Raw genomic sequence first — 19,974 nt, forward strand, 5'->3', positions numbered from 1 at the left:
TTTAGCAGGACCCAGAGGGGTAGAGCTGAGATTCAGAGGATGCCATCCAGGGTGGAAAAATCCAGGACAAATTTTAAGAATGACTTTTGAGGCTGAAATCTGTTCTCTTTGGATCAGCTACTTCAGCAAACTGCCGGCAGCCTCATCCCATGAGTCCTTTGAAGTGGGCAGTTTGATGGCCGCACATTGAGATACAGGATATGGGTCTTTTATTATGGGGTACGTGGGAATATTTGGGGAAGTGTGACCCCGCCAGAGTAACTGGCAGACACTGTGGTCATCCTGAGCATCACGGTTAGTTGTCAGTGAGCAGCGGAACTGTGGTTTCCTCTTCTTGGTTAAGGCAACTTTAAAGGATTTGTGTATCTTCGGGGCAGCAGGAATAGGTAAGAGTTGGCCCCCTGGAACGACACTTGGGCGAGGCAGCCCCACATACAGGTCCCTGCAGTGTTCGCCTGCCGGAAACTTCCTATTGTTGCAGCCCTAGGCATTCCAGGTCTTGCCGCCAGGGTGTGTGGTTTAGTACTATCGTGATTTCTGGTAAATAGTATAACCGCCACCGTCACCACTGTTTACTGTGTGCTCTGTGCCAGAGATGGTCTCCAGTGTTCACAGTGGATCTGCAAGAGACTTGGGACCACTGTTGTTCTTCCCACGAGGAAAAGGAGCTTAGCGAAGACACGACTAGCCCAAGGCTACACAGCTGGAAAGTGGCGGTCCTAGGATTTGAACCCAGGACTCTCTCTCCTCTCCTTCAATCTGTCCCTCCATCCCTCCTTTAAAATCATGGCTTTTCCCCTTTCCTTCTTTATGGCAGATGCTCTTCTCCCCGCATTTAGTCACCCCTTCTTCAAACTGCTGTTCTGTCGGTATGAAGAGCACATCTTGTGACATGAGGCAAAGACAGCCACTTTCCAAGGCCAGAGACTTATGTTGAATTCCTCTTAATATGCTTTGGCACAATGCTCACTAACGGTATATTGTTGGCATCACTTTTTGACCCTGACTTGACCCTTAACCCATCCGTTGGCTGACCGCACTACAGAGGTTAAGGGTTAGGCTGAGTTCTTTTTTGGTCCTCCCATCGTATTGAACACACCTGTCTCTTGAGCAGATGTATTTACTCTGTGCCTAGAAAGTGAAGGAAGGAAATGGTCCTTTGGTTTGGCCTTCCCAAATCTTTCCCTTGTCATTCTAGTCTCTCTTGTTATTGGGCAATTTTTTTTTTTGTTTTTTTTTTTGTTTTTTTTTTAGCCTAGACATGTTCTTTTTGTAGTTTCTCTGTCGTTTCAAACCTGTTCCAGCTGGCATGCATCTAGTGTCTAGGAACTCACCTATCACCTGGTTCAGTGCAAAGCTTTGGCGTCAGAGACTTGGACTGGAATCCTTGCTCTGTGACTTAGAACAGGATGATTTTAGGGGAGTTAGCCTCTAAGTTTCAGTTTCCTTGTTGGTAAACTTGGCGGGTGGTATTGTCCTTCACTGGGGCACGAGGATTCTGCATAGCGATTCTGCTAAAGCTTTGGCGTATAGCAAATCCTCAAGGGATGATGGCTAATACTATTATCATTCGTTAGGAATTAGCGAGGATATTCTTTGTCATTGTGTAGATTGGCTTATTCACCATGGGTGAAGTCTTTTTTGCTTATTCTCATTTTTCTCTGTACCTTTTCTTCTCTCTCTGTCTCCATCTCCTTCATACCGGCTCAAACTGATGATGAGTGTCACATATCATCGTTTACATCTCCTTGCCCAGATACCCTCTCCCAGAATTGAAAATACTATAATTCATAGACTCTTAGAATCACAAAATTGTAGAACCAAAGGGAATCCCCTCTGGCTTGACTGAAAATCCAGAATCATGGAGCCAGTCAGTGGTAGAATCAGGACGAGAGCCTGGATTACCTGGTGTCCAGTCTAATGTTCTTTCCGCCATGTTTTTTCCTTACCCACCTTTCACATACCCATATGTACACACAACTACAATAGAATCCACGGTCAATTGAAGTGGGTGAGGGTGTGAGGAGGCACCTTGTGTAAAAGGCTCTCTCCTGTCACTTGTAATTGTGGCGGGGATGTCAAGACTGGAGGTTTTGGGTGAAGAGTTGTTTTCTGGTCCTCAGGGCATCGGTGTCAGGAATTCCCAGCCGCCAGGTGGAAAGTGATTGTCACATCCAGCCCAGTTCTTCACTGAGCAGATAGATCCATGAACAACCCCCATGTTGGTGCCCCTCCTCTTCATCAACCCTGCCTTTGGCCTCCTTTGTTAACCTGAACTTTATGCGTCTGGTTTCTTTCATTTCTTAACTTCACATTAAAATCAGAAACATCCAGAAAAGTAGACACAATAAACACAGTAGTCCAATGAATAGCATATGCCCACCACCTAGCTTCAACTGTTATCAACATCAATGATAATTTGTCTTTCCTTAAATGATAATTTGTAAACTATCTGTTAATTCTATGCATAAGTGTTTCATATTTATACATTTTGCTCAATTATCTCAAAGCAGACCTAATGACGTGTCACTTTAATACTTCAGCGTGTATCTCTAGAAAAATGGGGATGTTTTCCTAGAAATCCACAATTCCACACCTCACAGTATTAGCAGTTCCCTGACATCATCCATACTTGGTCCATATGCATTGCCCCCCGTTATCATCCAAATGCATTTTATGGCTATTTTTTCACAGCAGGATCCAATCCAGAACCAATCCATTACATTCCTCTTAAGTCTCTCTGAATTTAGAATGGTCTACCTTTTTAATGGTGTTGACTTTTTGGGCCAGTTGTCCTATAGAGATTCCCCCACACCGGATTTGTCTGAGCCTTCCTTCCTGCTCTCACTCTTACTCTTGCAACAAGCTGGAAACATCTTGGAGGGCTCGATGGACATTGGCAACAGGAGTTTTTCCTGGGTGATGGTGCGTGCTTCAGGTGAAGCACCTTACCTCCCACTGATAGTGCTGCTAAGTCTGACCACTGAGTTAGGGTCAGGGTAGTATCTCTGTTGTGAAGGAACATTTTCTCCCTTGTGCCTGCATGTGATATATGGGGCGATTCCTTGGCACCGTGAGAATGTCTGGTTCCCCGTCAGTCAGTCTTTCACCTAAGAGCTTTAACATCTAGTGACCATCAAGTTTTATTCCTACACTTAAAGCAGATTTTGCATTTTGTTATGTCCATTTCCGTCTTGAAAGAGCTATGCGTACTCACAGGGGTCGATTTACAAGTTTGGATGGTCCATTACCTTCATGACCTTAATTCCGTGAGGGAGAAACTGAGGTCTGTGGTGAATTAGTTGTCACACCCAGGGCCGAGGCTGGAGGAAGAAGGGGACAGAGATGGAACTGGACACAGGTTTAAGGAGCACACACCAGCCCCTGTGTTGAATTCACATCTTTATCAGTGTTAGTCTTCTCTCTCATCAAGCATGTAAGAACACCTGTCTTGGATCTTCTGTCCGGTTCTTAGAGAAAGGTGGGGAAATTTGCTCTCAGCCCATAATCGCGTTGAACACCAGAGCTGTGTTGCCCCTAGAAGCTGGGAGATGGGTGGGTGTGAAGTTTGCGAGGGATCTTGCTTAACCAATGTCTCTTCTGTTGGGAATCCATGCGTGTGTTTGGACTGCATTTTTGAAACAGGTTGCAGTTTGGATTTGGGAGTGACTCACATTGTGGGGTTTCTCTGGGACTTTCGAGAGTGTGTGAGAAGTTTCTAAACTCAAAAGGCTCCTTTTTTGGCACTGCAGCATCTTTTCTATTTCGGCATCTTAAGAATCTGGGGGAACCATATAAAGATCAGAAACAAGTCTGGCCCTAAAGGCTCCCTGTGACATAGTAATTCCAGTTAGTTGAATCTTGGCCCATTCGGATGAGACCATATAAAGAGGCCGCTTCCTGAATTTCCCGCTCTCTGTCTCTCACAGGCTCCTTTTTGTAGAAAGCTGGTATTTCAGGACCGCAACCGCCAGTCATGTGCTTTCAACTCTTCACTCTCAGTCTTTCCTGCCCCCTGTTTATTTTTGGAGAGAGCACATTTTTGCTTCTCTCCAGGAGCTATGCGGGGTCCTGCCCCCTCCGTCCATCAGGCGGCAGCCCCAGCAGGCTGTGCTCATTTCCCACACTCAGAGACGTGACTCCAGCTTTCAAGAGAGAACACGAGGGATGCGCCGCCTAAGGGCTCCCGTCGCCCGATCCTATTTCTGGCCCTCGTGCTGTTGCATGTTTTAAGACTCTCCTTCTTAAAGCACATTTGGATAATGTTACCTGGCAGTAAATCTGCCCAAATTGGAAATGGTTTTCCCAGCAGATGTTTTGAGGCTGTGCTTCTGAATTTCAGAGGCAGAACAATGAAAAGAAGAAACCAGGACCTTTTGAATTCTAGAATCAGGTCTTCTTTTTCGCTTTTAAGATCACTTGAGTTTTCCCCTCTTTTCCCCTCCAGGGTTTTGTTTGTTTGTTTGTTTGTTTTGTTTGTTTTCCCTTCTCCTAACACAGGGGTAGCAAACAGACTTCTTCCAAAGTCTTGATTCAAACAGATTGGTGATGTCTTCCTGAGTGCTTGACTAGGGAGGATTCTGGACTTGGTGGGCTCCATGGAAAAAAAAAGAAACAAGGGCCCCAGCTGACTGTCTTAGCCTGTCTAGCCTTATTAGAGTAAGTTTCTAGTTTACAGGATGGAGCAAGAGCTAATTCCTTTTCCTTTAAATACCCGGGCCATTATACAGAGAACTCAGACCCATAATATTTGAGAGCAGATAAATCACATGTTCATGTGCTCTTGTCCTGCCCAGACCTGATGGGCAGGAGAGGGAAGGACCCCTGGCCCCAATCGAAAGGTTTGTAACCAAAGGGTTACAACTTCTCACCACACCAGGCAGGGACTGGAGCTCTGGAAGTCAAGCTTGGGAGCACGTGCATGTCTCTAAAGCACCCCCCCCCCCCCCGCCCCCCAGCATTTCATCTGTCACCCAGGGAAACTGGAAGCTGCGTTCCCGGCAGCTGGTCCTAAAAGGACAACAGGAAGGGTGTGGCCTGTAAGTGTGTTTCCTATGAGATCACTCTGTGAGAAAGCTGCGACACTCTTTTTGAAACAGGGCCTATCAGGTATCTAGGTGTCTTCATAGCTCGTAGGAAGCGAAGCCAGACCCTCACGGGCTGGACTGTCCATTCAAAGGACCCGCCAGACCTTTTAAATTATATTGCTAAAAGCCAGTGAGCCACTTACATTTCAGACAGATCGCTTGCACTTAATGTCAAACCGCTGCCTCATGGACAAGTTGCAGCAGCTTCCACTTAACAGCCTGCATTGGAAAGTAACAGGTGCCAAGCTGCTCAGACCCCCCAGAGAGTTCTCCCAGGGACTCCTACCAATATGCCGACTGATCAATGAATAGCGTTTGCTGCAGCCCAAGTGTTATTTATGTGCTCTCCTGGAATCCCTGTCCCTTGCATCTGGTTGCTTCAGGAACACTTTTCCTTTTCATCTCCATGTATATTTCAACTCCAGGGCAAGCTCCACTTTCCCCATGAAGCTTCCTCGCCCCCTCCTTGTCCACAGCACTTCCTGGCTTGCACAGTTCTGTTGAATCTTCAGTTGTGTACTACCAGCTTATGCACTCCTGTCACAGTTCTGTCTTAACGATGCGCCAGGGGAAAGTGGTTCCAGTAAAACCACCGGAGGTGGCAAGAAAACTGCAGAATTCGGTGGAACTATCCCATGGCGGAGGGGATCCCTCCTCAGCTTCGCCTTGGGACCATGGATGCAGCCTGTCCCTGGAATAACCCTTTCCCTCCACCCCTGATGCCTGCTTCCCACCTCCAGTGTGGCCTCTTCAGTTTCAGAGTAAGCCAGATGTCCCATCACGTAGATTTCATACAGACCTGATAACACTCTGAATTTGGCCTCTTCTCTACCTCACTGAACAGGGGTAACATTTGAGGACAAAGGTGCCATCTGTTTTTTGTTGTTGTTTTTTAATCTTACCCAGTGCACATAGGACAGTGCCCAGCTCCCCACAGAGGGAACCAAGTTGGATTCTGGGGGTACTGCCTTTGTAACTTAATAGGGGTTAATTAAGTCTGTTTCATCTAGACAGGATATTTGTGTGTGGCCATAACAAGACTTACAGTAGGGAGTATTACAAAAAAGTTTTTTTTCATACCCTGGGACCCAGGGTATGAGACCGAAACTAAGGATTTTCCATGAGGAGGGAGACAGCTCCCGCTTCGTGCCAAGCCCCAGCTTGTGGGGAGCGGGTTCTGCCTGCCCTTCTGGTCTCCCCTCTTCCTCTGCACTCTCTCCCAAGGTCGAGGTCTGCGAGGCTCCTGGTGGGGAGTGGGGAGGACAGTCGCAGCCTCTGCCCCACCCTGTGCATCTAAGGGGAAGGTAGCTTACACAGTTTTTACAGCCTTATGTCAACTCTTGAAGTCTTTAGTCACTTGTGAAAAAAAACCCTTCGATTTTGGAACTAGGTTTTCAGTCTGTTGGATGCGGAGGTATGACTCTTACGTGGTGATCTTTTTGTTTTGATGCTGCGGTCCTAATGTAGCAGCTGGTACGCTTTCCTAACGGGAGGAGCGTGAGAGAAAATGCGTCTTTGTGCTACCGCTGGCCGGCTGGAAAGGGCTCGCATCAGCCTCCTGACAGCCGTGGCTTCCTGGGATTTGTGGTTAAAGGAGATAAAGCAGGTCGTTTTGGTTTTCAGAATCTTAGGGAACTTTATTAACCACACAATGTCCCTTAGTAGTCAAAGTGACGGCTCAGGCCGGGCTCAATTTTTTTCTCTTTTTTTTTTTTTTTTTTTTTCCCCTAATGGTGGTATATTTTACTGCCCGCGGTCTAACCTTTCACATACTGACATTAGTAACGCCGCCAGTGATGATCACAGGGGAAGACAGAGTGCTGGCGTGGCGGGCACTGCTCTAAGCGCTGACCGTGCAGCCCCTGATTTAGTCTGGCCGTTCAGCAGTTACTCAAAGGAGCGCATTTTGACGGAAGTATAGGCTGCTGGTGCCCCTTTTCCGAGCCGTCTGATCTCCCAGAGCCCCTTCCCAGTTCAGTCTCTGCTCCCTCTGTCACCGTTGTCACCCCACAGTGGAAAACCGCCGGGACCAGGAGACAAGTGGCGGAACCCTGCCAGTGCGACCCAAGTTCTCTCCCTTCTCGCCCACTCTCAGCATCTCATGGCACTGGGAGAGTGCCAGGGGGACTCAGGCACCCCGACCTTGTGGCGCCCTGGATCTGACTTGGTTCATTCTGTGCTTCCCAACATCTAGAGCGAAGAGAAGAGAGCAGAGGTTGCCAGCTCTGAGGCCGTAGCTCCGGGGTCACTTGCACTCGTGACAGCGTGGGCCGGGCAGGTGTTCTCGCTGAGTGAAGTGGGGCTAGGGGTAAGATACGGGCACTCCTTCGGTGCGCATCCGGAACTTGTAAGATAAGCTCACACTTCCAGCCGAGAGATACGCTCAGGCCCGTCTTTCTCAAAACACCTGACCTGGCTTTCATTTTCCATTAGACGTAGGAACAGAGAGAGGATTCTGCACTGCAAGAGGAACAACAGCACAAGAGCAGTAGTACCAGAGGGCAGCTGCACTTGACTTTAGCAGGAAGGAGACAGAGAGGGCGGGTGGGGACTGTGGCCAACTGGAATGCGCCGGTCTTGTCCACAGGGGCAACTATTATCTCAGCCCCAGAGCTACTGGATCTTCGAGTTTTTCAGGAGAAGCCGGATTGTGTGTGCAGATCTTCCAGTTTTTTAAATATTAATTTAAATTTACAAACCAAAACACACAAAAAAACCCACTGTCTGGCAAAACACAACATGTGGCTATGGGTCTGTCACCTCCAAATTCAGGAATGTTCATTCTCACAAGATGGTCCTGTCCTTGGGTAAGGAAGTAGGGAATGTTACCTGCAGAAGTACAGGGAAGACGGCCTGTAGGCCAGACTCGTTTAAAACATCCTCAAGGGGGCCCCCTGTGGTTCAGTCTGGTTCTCTTTAACATTTCAAGTGTCCCCAGCACAGTGCCTTACACACAGTAGAAGCTCAGCCAGACAGGGTTGTTGGTTTCTGCTTATATGCAAGTTTGGTTTGTGGTAGTTTGGGGCTATTCCGCTTCCAAGTAGCTGGTCCTTCGACAGCTCCTGCTTTCGAAACAACTTAACCTCTGAGCTTCAGTTCTGGATTCCTGGGACAGAGGAATCGATTGGTCCCCTGGTTCATCCAGTGTCTGAGGGAAGTAGGGTTGTGGAGTAGAGGCTTCCCCTTCTGGCCCACGGGTGGGTGGGTGTGGGTGGCAGGGACACCAGACAAGGATGTGTGGACTGGGGAGCAGCGGTGGGCGTCTCCTTGGTACATCTTCTTTGGATTGGGATTTCCCCCCTGATAGAGACAGACAGTAGCTTGTTTTCCACTTCTGCATTTTGGTCATTTGTAACAGAGTCCCCCAGATAGCTCCATTACCTGCCTCTAGCTTAGAAAAGTCAAGTTCGTTTTCTCTAACGTGGCACCTAGTATGTCCTGGGAGCTGAGTTGGATAGAGGCATTTTAGGGCTTGGTTTCTTCTCAGTCATTTCCGGAAGGTTCTGGCTCACCCTGGTATCTAGATGGAGCATGTCCTTGGCAGGCTGGGGTGCTACTAGAAAAGCCAGAAAGAAAGTATATCTTGGTGCAAAATAAAACATCAAAAGTATAAAGGTATTTTGGCACATTGAGAGATGTTTTCTTAAAAAGTTACAAGTTAGGGGGAGCCTGGGTGGCTCAGTCAGTTGACCATCTGATTTCAGCTCAAGCCCCATGTCGGGCTCTGTGCTGACAGCTCAGAGCCTATAGCCTGCTTCAGATTCTGTCTCCCTCTCTCTGCCCCTCTCCTGATCGTGCTCTGCCCCTCTCTCTCAAAAATAAACAAACATTAAAAAGAAATTTTTTTAAGTTACAAGCTAGGCTTTAAGTGATAAATTTAAAGGATGTTGCAATGGCACATTTTAGTCTGAGGTTCTACAAACCACATCCTTCCTGCTAAATTTGACTGCTGCTTGTTTTTATAAAGTTTTATTGGAACACAGTGACACCTGTTTGCTTACTTATTGTCTGTGGCTGTTTATTGCCCTACAGTGCCAGAATCGAATAGCTGCAACAGAGACCGTGTGGCCCGCAGAATGAGAAATATTGAAAAAGTTGGCCAACCTGTGTTTTTAGTCATTCATCAAAGTATCTCCTTAGACTGAGAGCAACCGTTATAAGTATATGCAGTTCTTAGAAAAAGGAAGTTGATATTTCAAAACACAATCCTAGGAGAATGCTGGGCAATTGAAAATAGGAAATGTTCTCATTGCTGTTTTATCCACCTTGATTGACTCAGTGGATTGCTTGATGTTCCCTTGGTGTTTCCAGTTGAGATGTACTGAACCAGAATGCCCACACTTGGGTTCCTGAATGCATCCTTTGCAGGTTAATCCTTCTTCCCCAAATAAGCTGAGTAGATTTTTATCCTGCCAGTTTAGTTTATGTTTTTTAAGCAAACCTGTTTTACATCTTTTTTTATTACCTTTCAATTTATAAAAGATAAAGTGATTGTAAAGAAAAAAAAAGTTAGAAAATGGACAACAACACAAAGAAGGAAATTAAAAATTGTCCATAATTCTGTCACTGGGGTCCTCTCTCACTCGTGTATTATATAGCTCATTAGACACTTGATATTACGTATTAACAGTTTTTTCACCAAATTGAAAGCATATATGTACTGTTCTGCAACATGTTTGTTTGTTTGTTTTTAATTTTTTTAAGGTTTATTTCTTTTTGAGAGAGAGACAGAGTTCTAGCAGGGGAGGGGCAGAGAGAGAGGGAGGCACAGAATCCGAAGCAGGTTCCAGGCTCCGAGCTGTCAGCACAGAGCCCGACGCAAGGCTCGAACCCACCAACCGTGAGATCATGACCTGAGCCAAAATCGGACACTTAACCGACTGAGCCACCCAAGCGCCCCTGCAACATGTTTTTTAAAAGTTAATATATACTGAATATTGTCATATCATGAAGTATCCTTTTTTTACCATGTTCTTCATTATTACATAGTATCTTCATGTGTGTATTCCATGATTTACTTCATTTCTTATTACTGTCTGTTTTGGTTTTGAATTTTTTACGATTCAGAAATGACACTAGGTCTCTCTCTCTCTCTCTCTCTCTCTCTCTCTCTCTCTCTCTGATTCTTTCTTTGGGATAAATTCCTTGGATTAGAATCACTGGCTTAAAAAGTATGAAGTATTTCTAAGGCTTTCAGTAAGCTTTGCCAAATTGCCCTATAGATCTTGCTTTTTTATATACCCACAGAAGGGCATGAAAGCACCCAGATTTTGAAAGTAAATTAGAAAGGCTACTGTATTTTTATTTGAAAGATTTCGATAGGCAGAATATTGGTTTAGGTGGCCTTAACCTCATCCACTGCATGCTTGAATGTCAATGGTGAGCGACTGTTATTGTGGCTTCTCCTTCCCTTTTAGGCTCCCCCTCCCAAGCCGCCGCGCAGGCAAGGAGGCTGGGCCGATGATTCCACGAAGGCTTCAAAGTAAGTGCGGCAGCTCGTGAGGGTGGAGGTGGGCATTTTGCTCTTGTGGGTTTTTTTCTTTCAGTTTTTATAACAACTTGATTGAGGTGTAATTCCAATTCCGTGTAATTCGCCATTTAAAATGGACAGTTCAGTCCTTCCTGGTGCCTTTAACAGAGTTGTGCTACCAGCACCTCTGTCAGTTTTAGAACATTTTCATCACCTACCCCTTTAAAGAAACCTGGTACCCATTAGAGTTATTTCCCATGCCCTCCGCCCCCCAACATCCCCAACCCTAGGCAGCCACCATTCTGCTTTCTATCTCTGTGACTTGCCTGTTCTGGACATTTTGCATAAATGGAATCGTACCTCATGTGGTCCTCTGTGACTGACTTTTCACTTGGCTTGACGTTTTCAAAGTTCATCCATATGTGGCATTCTGTGTTCTTTTTGTTTTATTTCATTTGTTTTGTTTTAAATGTTTATTTATTTTTGAGAGAGTGAGAGAGCGGGGGAGGGACAGAGAGAGAGGGAGACAGAATCTGAAGCAGGCTCCAGGCTCTGAGCCGGTAGCACAGAGCCCGACGCGGGGCTCGAACTCACGAGCCGCAAGAGCATGACCCGAGCCGAAGTCGGATGCTCAACCGACTGAGCCGCCCAGGCGCCCCTCTGTGTTCTTTTCTTAAAAAATGGAGGGGGGCGCCTGGGCGGCTCAGTCGGTTGAGCATCTGAGTTCAGCTCAGGTCACGATCTCGCAGTTCGTGAGTTGCTAGCTGCTATCAGCACAGAGCCGGCCTCAGATCCTCCGTCTCCCTCTCTTGCTGTCCTTCCCCTGCTTACGCTGTCTCTCAAAAATAGATAAAACATTAAAAAAAAATTTTTTTAAATGGAGGTATAATCGACACACATTATATTGGTTTCATGTAAACAACATAATGATTCGATATTTGTATCTATTGCTACATGATCACCACAATGTACAAGTTAACATTCGTCACCACACGTAGTTACAAAAATTTTTTTTCTCGTGCTGAAAACTTTTAAGATCCACTCTCTTGGCAACTTTCAAATATACAATACAGTATATATATTTTAATGTTTATTTACTTTTGAGAGAGAGAGACACACACACCATGTGAGCAGGGGAGGGGCACAGAGAGAGCGAGACACAGAATCCGAAGCGGGCTCCAGGCTCTGAGCCATCAGCACAGAGCCCCACGCGGGGCTCGAACCCATAGACTGTGAGATCATGACCTGAGCCGAAGTTGGACGTTTAACTACCCAGGCGCCCCCTGCAATACAGTGTTATTAACTGTAGTCACCACGCTTACATTCCATCTTCATGACTTAAGTCATTATATAACTGGAAGTTTGTACCTTTTGACCCTCGTTCTGTGTTCTTAAAGTAACTTTCTAAACAGAATGGAATGGCTGGTTAGTAATTGCAGGATTACAAACTACTTTGGTCTCTAATTCCTTGCACTAAGTCTTTGATGGGAAGTAAACCAGAAAAAAAATATTTACTACACCAGCAGGATGGCCAGCTTTCAAGTTTAACTATTTGATTTATACTTGGAAAAGGAATTTCTTTTTCTTGAAACACAGACATGACTCTTTTTTTTTTTTTAAGGTTATTTATTTATTTTTGAGAGGGAGAGAGAGAGAACGCAGGAGGGGCAGAGAGAGAGGGAGACAGAGAATCCCAAGCAGGCTCTGTGCCGTCAGCACAGAGCCCAATGTGGGGCTGGATGTCACAAACTGTAAGATCGTGACCAGAACCAAAATCAAGAGCCAGTTGCTTAACTGACTGAGCACCCCAGGCCCCCCAGATGTTACTCTTGTTGAGAAATTTCCTTCAGCACTTATTGCCTTCAAAGTATATATTTTTCTAATTCTTTTCCTCCCTTCATTTACACACACACACACACACACACACACACACACACACACACACGTTTCCCCCTCTGAATCATTTGAAAACAAGTTGCAGACATCATGACATTTCACCTCTAAATACTTCAGCATGCATCTCTCAAGATTAAGGACATTCTCCAGATAATCACAGTATGATTATCATATCCAAGTAATTTCATAATGAATTAACAGTTAGTATATAGTTTATATTTAAATTTACCCAGTTGTCCCCAAATGTCTTTTATGGCTCCAGGATCCTGTCAGAGTTCACACATTGTGTTGAGTCGTTCTACCTCTTTATCTAAAATCATTTTTATTTAAATCTATCCGGATAAGTGCAGTTAAAGATAAATTTATCTTCTCTAAAATCTCTCTCTTGATCTGAAATAATTCCAATTCCTCCCCCGCTCTCCCAGACTTTTTTGAGGAGTCCAGGCCAGTTGTCTTACAGAATGTCATACATTCTGGTTTTCTCTGATTGGTTCCTCATGCTTAGGTTCAAATTGTAGGTTTCGGGCAAGAACAGGTGATTTTGTATACTTCTTATCATATCAAAGTGGCATAGAAACACGTACTCAGAGATGCCTCACTCCCATCCTTATTCCCTCCTCCTCATTCCCATCCATCCCATCCAGTAACCTCTGTATTAGTTTCTGGTCTGTCCTTCCTATCTTGTCTTTTTCTTGCTTTTGCAGAATTAAACACATACATATGCAATTTTAATTTATTCTTCTTTGTTTCTATACATTAGGATTCAGCAAACTTTGACCCACAGGCTAGCTGCCAGTTTTCATAGATCATGTCTTATCAGAACACAGCCACACCCTTTCATTTTAAAAATTCAGATCTCTTATCTGTTTGGAATTAATTCTAGCCTACCATATAAAGCATGGATTCAGTTTTAATCTTTTTTGAAGTGGCTATTGCCCACGCCCGCCGTTTATTTAAAAATGCATCTTTCTCCAGGGAATTTAGAACCCATCTTTATCATAGTCTCCGTCTTTGTACCTGAGTCTCCTTTTGGACCTGTTACTCTGTTCCGGTGGACTTTCTGTCTGTCCGTACGCCAGTAGATGCCACGCTCTTTGCGTTATGGAACACAGCACTACTTTTCAGTGCTAACCGAGAACAAGAAGGTAACGCTGCAGTATTAGTGAGAGTCTTAGAGAGTAGCCCCATTTTTCTAAGCTATTAGGGGATTTTAGTGCTTGTAATAGCTGGAATTTATTTTGAAGTATGGAGATGAGACAAATCCTGTATCTGCTCCTTAGAGAACAAAAGAGAATCTCAAAAATGGATCTATTAAGTGAATGTATCAGTGTACGTATTAAAGATTGTTCCAGATCAGATCAGCTTGCTCTTGGAAAAAGATGCTTTTCCATTTCGTATGTTACTTCTCAGTGTATTGTCTTGCGTGGCTCCTTGGTCTGTGGCCTAGTCCTGAAGCTGCTGGGGGGCCCAGGCCTCCTCCTCGAACCTCCTCTCTTCGGCGTCAACCCTCACTCTTGCACGATCTCAACCCAGTCTCGGGAGTTTTACTATCACCTTCACAGTGACGACTTCAAAATATATATCCCTCCAGGCCTTTCCCTGAACATCCAGTTATCCACGTGATGTTTCTACTTGAAGACACAACTCGGTCATAGCACGTCTGAATCAGTCCTCTTCAGTGCCGCCCCTTCCATCCCATCCCCTAACCTGTACCTCCCAGAGTTTCCCTCACATCTCCGTAAATGGTGACTCTTCTCTTCCCCATTTCCCAGGCCATAAACTTTGGAATCCTCTTGGACCCTTCTCTTGGTCTCAACTCATGTTCAGTCTGTCAGCAAACTGGCTCAGGTCTACAGATGAAATACATCTGCTGTGTGTCCTGCCAGTGCTTGGCTACAGTCACCGTCATTTTTAGCATTGACTCAAGTGAGAACGTCCTGACTGGTCTCCTCCCTTCATCCTTGCCTCCCTCCGTCTTATCTCTACGGAGGCAGAGTGACTTTTTTAAAGCATAAGTGAGATCATTTCACGTCTGTTGAGAACTCTCCAGTGGTATTCCCCATAGTCAAAGTACATCACAAAGCTTTTACCATGGCTTACAAGGCTCTACCTGACCTCACTTTATATAAAGTAGCACCCTGGTCACTCTGTGTTCCCATCTCTTGCTTTATGTGCCAGCATGTGACATATATGCATACATGTGCGTGTGTGTGTTTGTGTACACGTGGATATGTTACCTTTTTCTCTCTACTGTGATATAAACTTCTTGAGAGGAGACATACTCTGATTTACCTATGCCCAGTACCTCGAATAGTGCTGGTCCATAGTAAGTGCTCAGTGACTGTTTATTGAACATATGAGTGATCGCATCAGTGTTTTTGCTATCAGATCGAGCCACTCTGCTATCAGTGTGGAAAGTGGAGGTCTGAAAGGTTGGAGCCACTTTGGGGAAGGTACTAGTCTGTATGAAGGAAGATAAGAGCTGAACTAGGGCACTGGTGTGAGCACGGAGAGGAGAGGAGCTTTGGAGACGTTTCGGAGATAGAGTTCACGGACGTGCCATTGGTCGGAGGTAGGGCAAAGGAGGGAGGAGGGGAGGGTCACCACAAGGCGCCTCGCTTTGATGGCTGGTTGGGTAGTGGTGCCGTCAGATAGGGAATGCAGGAGAAACCTGATTCGTAGGCTGGTGGTGGTCCACATAGATAATTTCCACAGTTTGGGAGGCTGGAAGGGACGTCAAAGGAGAGGTGCAACTTGGATCATCTACGCAAATAGAAGTCAAGGATGGAGCCTTGGATTTGGCTATTTGGAGGTTACTAGGGACCTTTGAAAAAGTGGTACTGTGATTTGCACTGGGGCAGAAGCCAGATGATGGGCTGAAAAGGAATGGAGGCGGGAAATGGTGATCTGGTCTCCTTCCCTGAGAAAGAAAGGAGATAATGGGACGGTATTTGGGAGTGGTTTGTGTTGAGAACGATGTGTGTAATACGTGGGGAAAGAGTGACTGCAGGTGAAATAGGGATTTGACCAAGCAGATCCTTGGAAGGATAGGACCTTCCAAGAGAGATTAATTAACCTTGGACAGAAGGAGGCGAGGACGTTTTTCCTCCAAGATAGGGAGCTTGGACAAGTTGGGTAAGTGATCAAGAAGAATTCAGGGAGTAGGGAATTGGGGGAAGTTCATTTTGGATTGGCCTCTTGGTTTTCTTCTTTTTTCAAAGTAGAAAGGTACACTGTTGAGTTCACTGGAGCAAAGGAGAGCTGGTCTCAGGAGGCAGGCGGAGTAGATGTGAGGCAGGAAGAGGATGGGCACTGACTAAGGGTGAGAGAGGCCGTTCTTGGGCTACATTGAGGAGCTGCCTGTTCGGGTCGGAAAACAGGGGCTCCTGCTCCTACAGGGCACAGTATAGAGTGCCCCCTGCCCTGCAAGAGTTTCCGTTCAAATTGCAGGGTCAGGCATTTTCATTCACAAAAATGGTGAAAGGAGCACATCGCAAGTGAGAAACAGACTGGCTAACACTGGTGATGTGACCTCAGAGAAGAGAGTAATCACAGTGGTTAGGGTCCCTTGCAGAGGAGATGGGGGTCTCACTGGGTGGATTCTCACGCACAAAGAGGATCAGGAGGAGAGCACTGTAGTTCAAGGACATGTAGGCAGAAGTGTTGGGGGGGCAGTAACCTTACTGTCAGTCTGCTTAGAGTAGAAAATTCACACTGGAAATACTCGACTTAAGTTCTTCTGAAAGGATAATAATAATGGCATGGATTCAGTTCAGGCTGCTAGAACAGAATGCCCTTGACCGGGTGGCTTAAACAGCACACGTTTATTTCTCACGTTTATTTCTAGTTCTGGAGGCTAGAAGTCTGAGATCAAGTTGCCAGCATGGTCTGGTCCTCACTGAGGGCCCTGTTTCTGGATATATCCTTACGTGGCCTTCCTCGCTGTGTGCACACAGAGAGAGGCAGGTCTTGTGTTTCTCCTCATTTTATAAGAGTACCAATCCCATCCTGGGGGCTCTACCCTCATGACTTCATCTGACTCTGATTAGCTCCCAAAAGCCCCACCTTCAAACACTGTCACAATAGAGATTAGGGTTTCAACATGTGAATTTGTGGGGGGACACAAACATTCAGTCCATAGCTGCCCCTCATATGTGCATTACACCAACTCTCTTGGGTAGGTTCCATTCTCTAAGGTAGATATCCCTCTACAAGGGAAGGAGGTGGAAAGTGAGGCTGACAGAGGTCTACAGCTCTGTTGTTGCCAGTGGGAAGTAGAAGACCTATTTCCAGATACGATCCGGGAGCTCATAGTCAAGGGATACGAATTTCTGGGATTATTTTATTTACGTCAACACCGCCCAAGGTAGAGAGCAGAGCGTGCGTCAACCACCACACTGGCTAGAGATGTTGGTGCCGGAACTCATGTGCTCACTCCTGAGCCACAGGAAAGGGCTGTATTCAGGAATTCCACGGGACCTGGGATCACTACCTTTCCCTTCTCCCGGCACCACAGTCACAGCCGTGCCGAAGATTCCATCTTGGAGCCAGGCTGTCCTGGGCTCTGAAGTTGCCTGAGGTGGGGCCCTCATGGCCTGTGGGTCGCTGACTTGGCCATGAAGAACAGAGCTGAACGAGAGGCAACTGGACTTGGTAAAGAGAGGAAGGAAAGGTAGAGTGATTAAGTTTTGTCTCAAAGTGTCTGTTTTTGGGTTTGTCCCTGCATTGATCTGCAAGGGAATGAGGCAAGTAATGGCCCCTCAGGGACTTTCAGGACTTTGCTCTCAATGTCAGCCGTCATTTTCAATCACCCTCTCCCTCCCAGCCATTAATTTTGGCCCAGGATCATGGGGACTTGTCCATCTATCACTCCTAATTGACACTAAATGATCTGTCAGTTTATTGATGAACGGCAGGAGTGGAATTGTCACAATATATTTTACTTTCTAACAACTCCTCCTGACAATTTTACCTTGTCCATCTCACTCTCCTCACATAAATCTCCATTGGCCGCTCATTCCTTCTCCTGGGCTGTTCTGGTGCCAGCCCTTCCACACCATCTGCACGCGTCAAGGACATCAAGATGGCGGGAGAACAGCCGAGTGCTGGTCCTGAGGTTGCCCCCTTCCCTCCTCCTTCCCTCCCTCCCTCTCTCTCTCTCTCTCCCTCCCTCTCTCCCTCTCTCTCTCTCTCTCTCTCTCTTTTTAATGGCATAGATGTTCCAAGAATACTAAAGGGCTTCTGTCCTCTCTCTCTCTGTGTCATTGCCATACCGGAGTCTCTCTACCTTGGTGTTAGCAGGGAATAGTTCATTCTTATTAGGCTACAAAAGTGTGAAAGGCAAAAACTCAGAGCTGCCGGGCACCTAGGTCTATAAGCACAGTTGCAAACACGTTTTGTCCTCTCACACCAGCATCGTAACAGGCTTTCTAGTCCCACAGAAGTCAGTTTCTTAGCCTGGAGGGTAGGTTAGCTGGAATTTCACCACTGGTGTGCCCTGGGCTGCACTGGGAGCACAGGTGTGCCCAGATGCTTGTGCTCTGCCTCTGGGCCAGACCCAGAGTTGCCAGGGCCTCGAGGCTGGTCGCGTGTAACCATGAGCAGTCTTGTCTGTCACCTCAGGTTTCCACTAAAATGACAGTTTTAAGTGGTTTTTTTTTTTAATGTTTATTTTTGAGAGGGAGGGAGGGGCGGGGGACAGAGGATCCAAAGCAGGCTCTGTGCTGACAGCAGCGAGCCTGATGCAGGGCTGGAACCCACAAACCATGAGATCATGACCTGAGCCAAAGTCAGATGCTTAACGGACTGAGCCACCCAGGCACCCCGAGTTTTAAGTATTTTAAGTTTTGAGAAAGATGAAGGAAATATATATATATGTATGTATATCTACGTACACACACACACACACACATATATATATAGTACTGGGTTTTATGTCGATATACGTACATGGATGTATATATGATGTAGTTATTTAGTCTTAAGAAGGTACACATATGGGTGTGAAAAATCTTTTATCGTCTACGAGGTCAAGGATGATTAGAGAAGCTTGACAACATAGAAAGAATGTCATTGTTTCCCCTCCCTCCTTCCTCTCCGGCTGCAGGTAATTTTTATTAACTGATAAGGACTGTTTTTGTTTATTAACTGCCATCCCATTATCATATTTTCCGAAATTAAAAATGATTCCTTAATGCCATCTCATATACTCAGATATTTCCATTGTCTCAAAGATGTTGTTTTACAGTTGGATTGTAAGAAGGCAAATCAAGGTCTACACCTTATATCTAGTTACCAGATGTCTTTAGTCTTCCTTGCATTCTGCAACATGCCCCCCACCTCCCTTTTATCCCCCATGCCATTGATTTTTTTTTTTTTTTTGTGGGGGTGGGGGGAGACTTGTCTCATAGAATGTCCCACCTTCAGGATTTGGCTCATTGCTTCCTGCTCATGGTGTTTAGCTTGCTCCTCTGTCCTTCATGTTCCTTGTGAAGCTGATAGTTAGATCTAGATTAACTGCAGGTTACATCCAGGCTCACTGTTTTGGCAGGAATACTTGGCAAGTGGTGCTGTGCCCACACTGCGACATCACATCCGAAGGCACGGGCAGGCATGAGAGGAGCAGGTGTGCGGGCGGTCCACGTGACACGAGGCTGCAATTGATCAGCGGGGTCAGGGGCGTGCCCCCCATTTCACATTGCCCACCAGACTCCTACCTAGAGGCCACAGTGTCCATTGGGGATCGTTGCCTAGAGCCATGATTTCAATTGAAGGATGTCAAGTGGTGATTCTCCAATTTCCCCTTAACAAAACTTCTTGTATAAAGAACTTTCTCTTGCCGATTATCTGGCTGCCTGAAATACAGTTTATAATCCTGCCTCCTTGCTCCCTCCAATCTTTATTTCAAAAAGTTTGAAACCTGTAGGAAAGTTGGAAGGGTAGTACATCAAACACCTTGCCGGGTAATGTTTTACCCCCCATGGCTCTTTCTCATTCTCTGTTTATTTTGAGTTTTTCTCTTTTCCTGAACTGTGAGAGAGCTGCAGCTGCCTCTGCCTTCGCATTAGTAGTAACTAGTAAACAGTTACTTTACAAGAGACTTTTGCCCATATTTTTTGCTTCTGAGTCTGTAGTGCCTGGCACATTCAGGTGCTCAGTACGCAGTTGATCGGTGAGTGAGTTTTAGACAGTAATTAAAAAGAGACCAAGTATCCCTCGGTCCACCGAAGTAAAAGATCTTAATCCTTGACCTTCAGATTTCATCAGTAAACATAATATTGTTTATTTAGTTTTTCAAGACAAATAAAACGGATTAGAAGTACGGAGAATTTATTTTCCACCTGCGGTCCTCAGTCACAGCAAACCCAGAATCGGTATGGCTGGACCAGGGGTCCTGGGCACCGTGGGTGAACAGTTACTTGGTTCTCAGTGAGGTCAGCCATTAGAGAAGAATGTCTACGATTGGGTGAAATCGGATGAGGCCGTCGCATGTGAGGTGGTAAGAAGGGAAAGTCCTCAGTA

At 45.9% G+C, this 19,974-nt stretch overlaps 1 protein-coding gene across 1 annotated transcript in view; it reads left to right on the forward strand.

The window, feature by feature from the left end:
- The window catches only part of IFT43 (intraflagellar transport 43), an 82,259-nt gene that overhangs the window by 18,668 nt on the left and 43,617 nt on the right, over positions 1-19,974 (forward strand). The window contains exon 3 of the mRNA XM_078447983.2: positions 10,505-10,569. Coding sequence (XP_078304109.1) covers positions 10,505-10,569 — 65 coding nt within the window. The remainder of the gene's footprint in view (positions 1-10,504; positions 10,570-19,974) is intronic.

This window comes from Panthera onca, chromosome B3 (assembly GCF_046562875.1).
Source record: "Panthera onca isolate mPanOnc1 chromosome B3, mPanOnc1 haplotype 2, whole genome shotgun sequence".
Lineage (NCBI taxonomy): Eukaryota > Metazoa > Chordata > Mammalia > Carnivora > Felidae > Panthera > Panthera onca.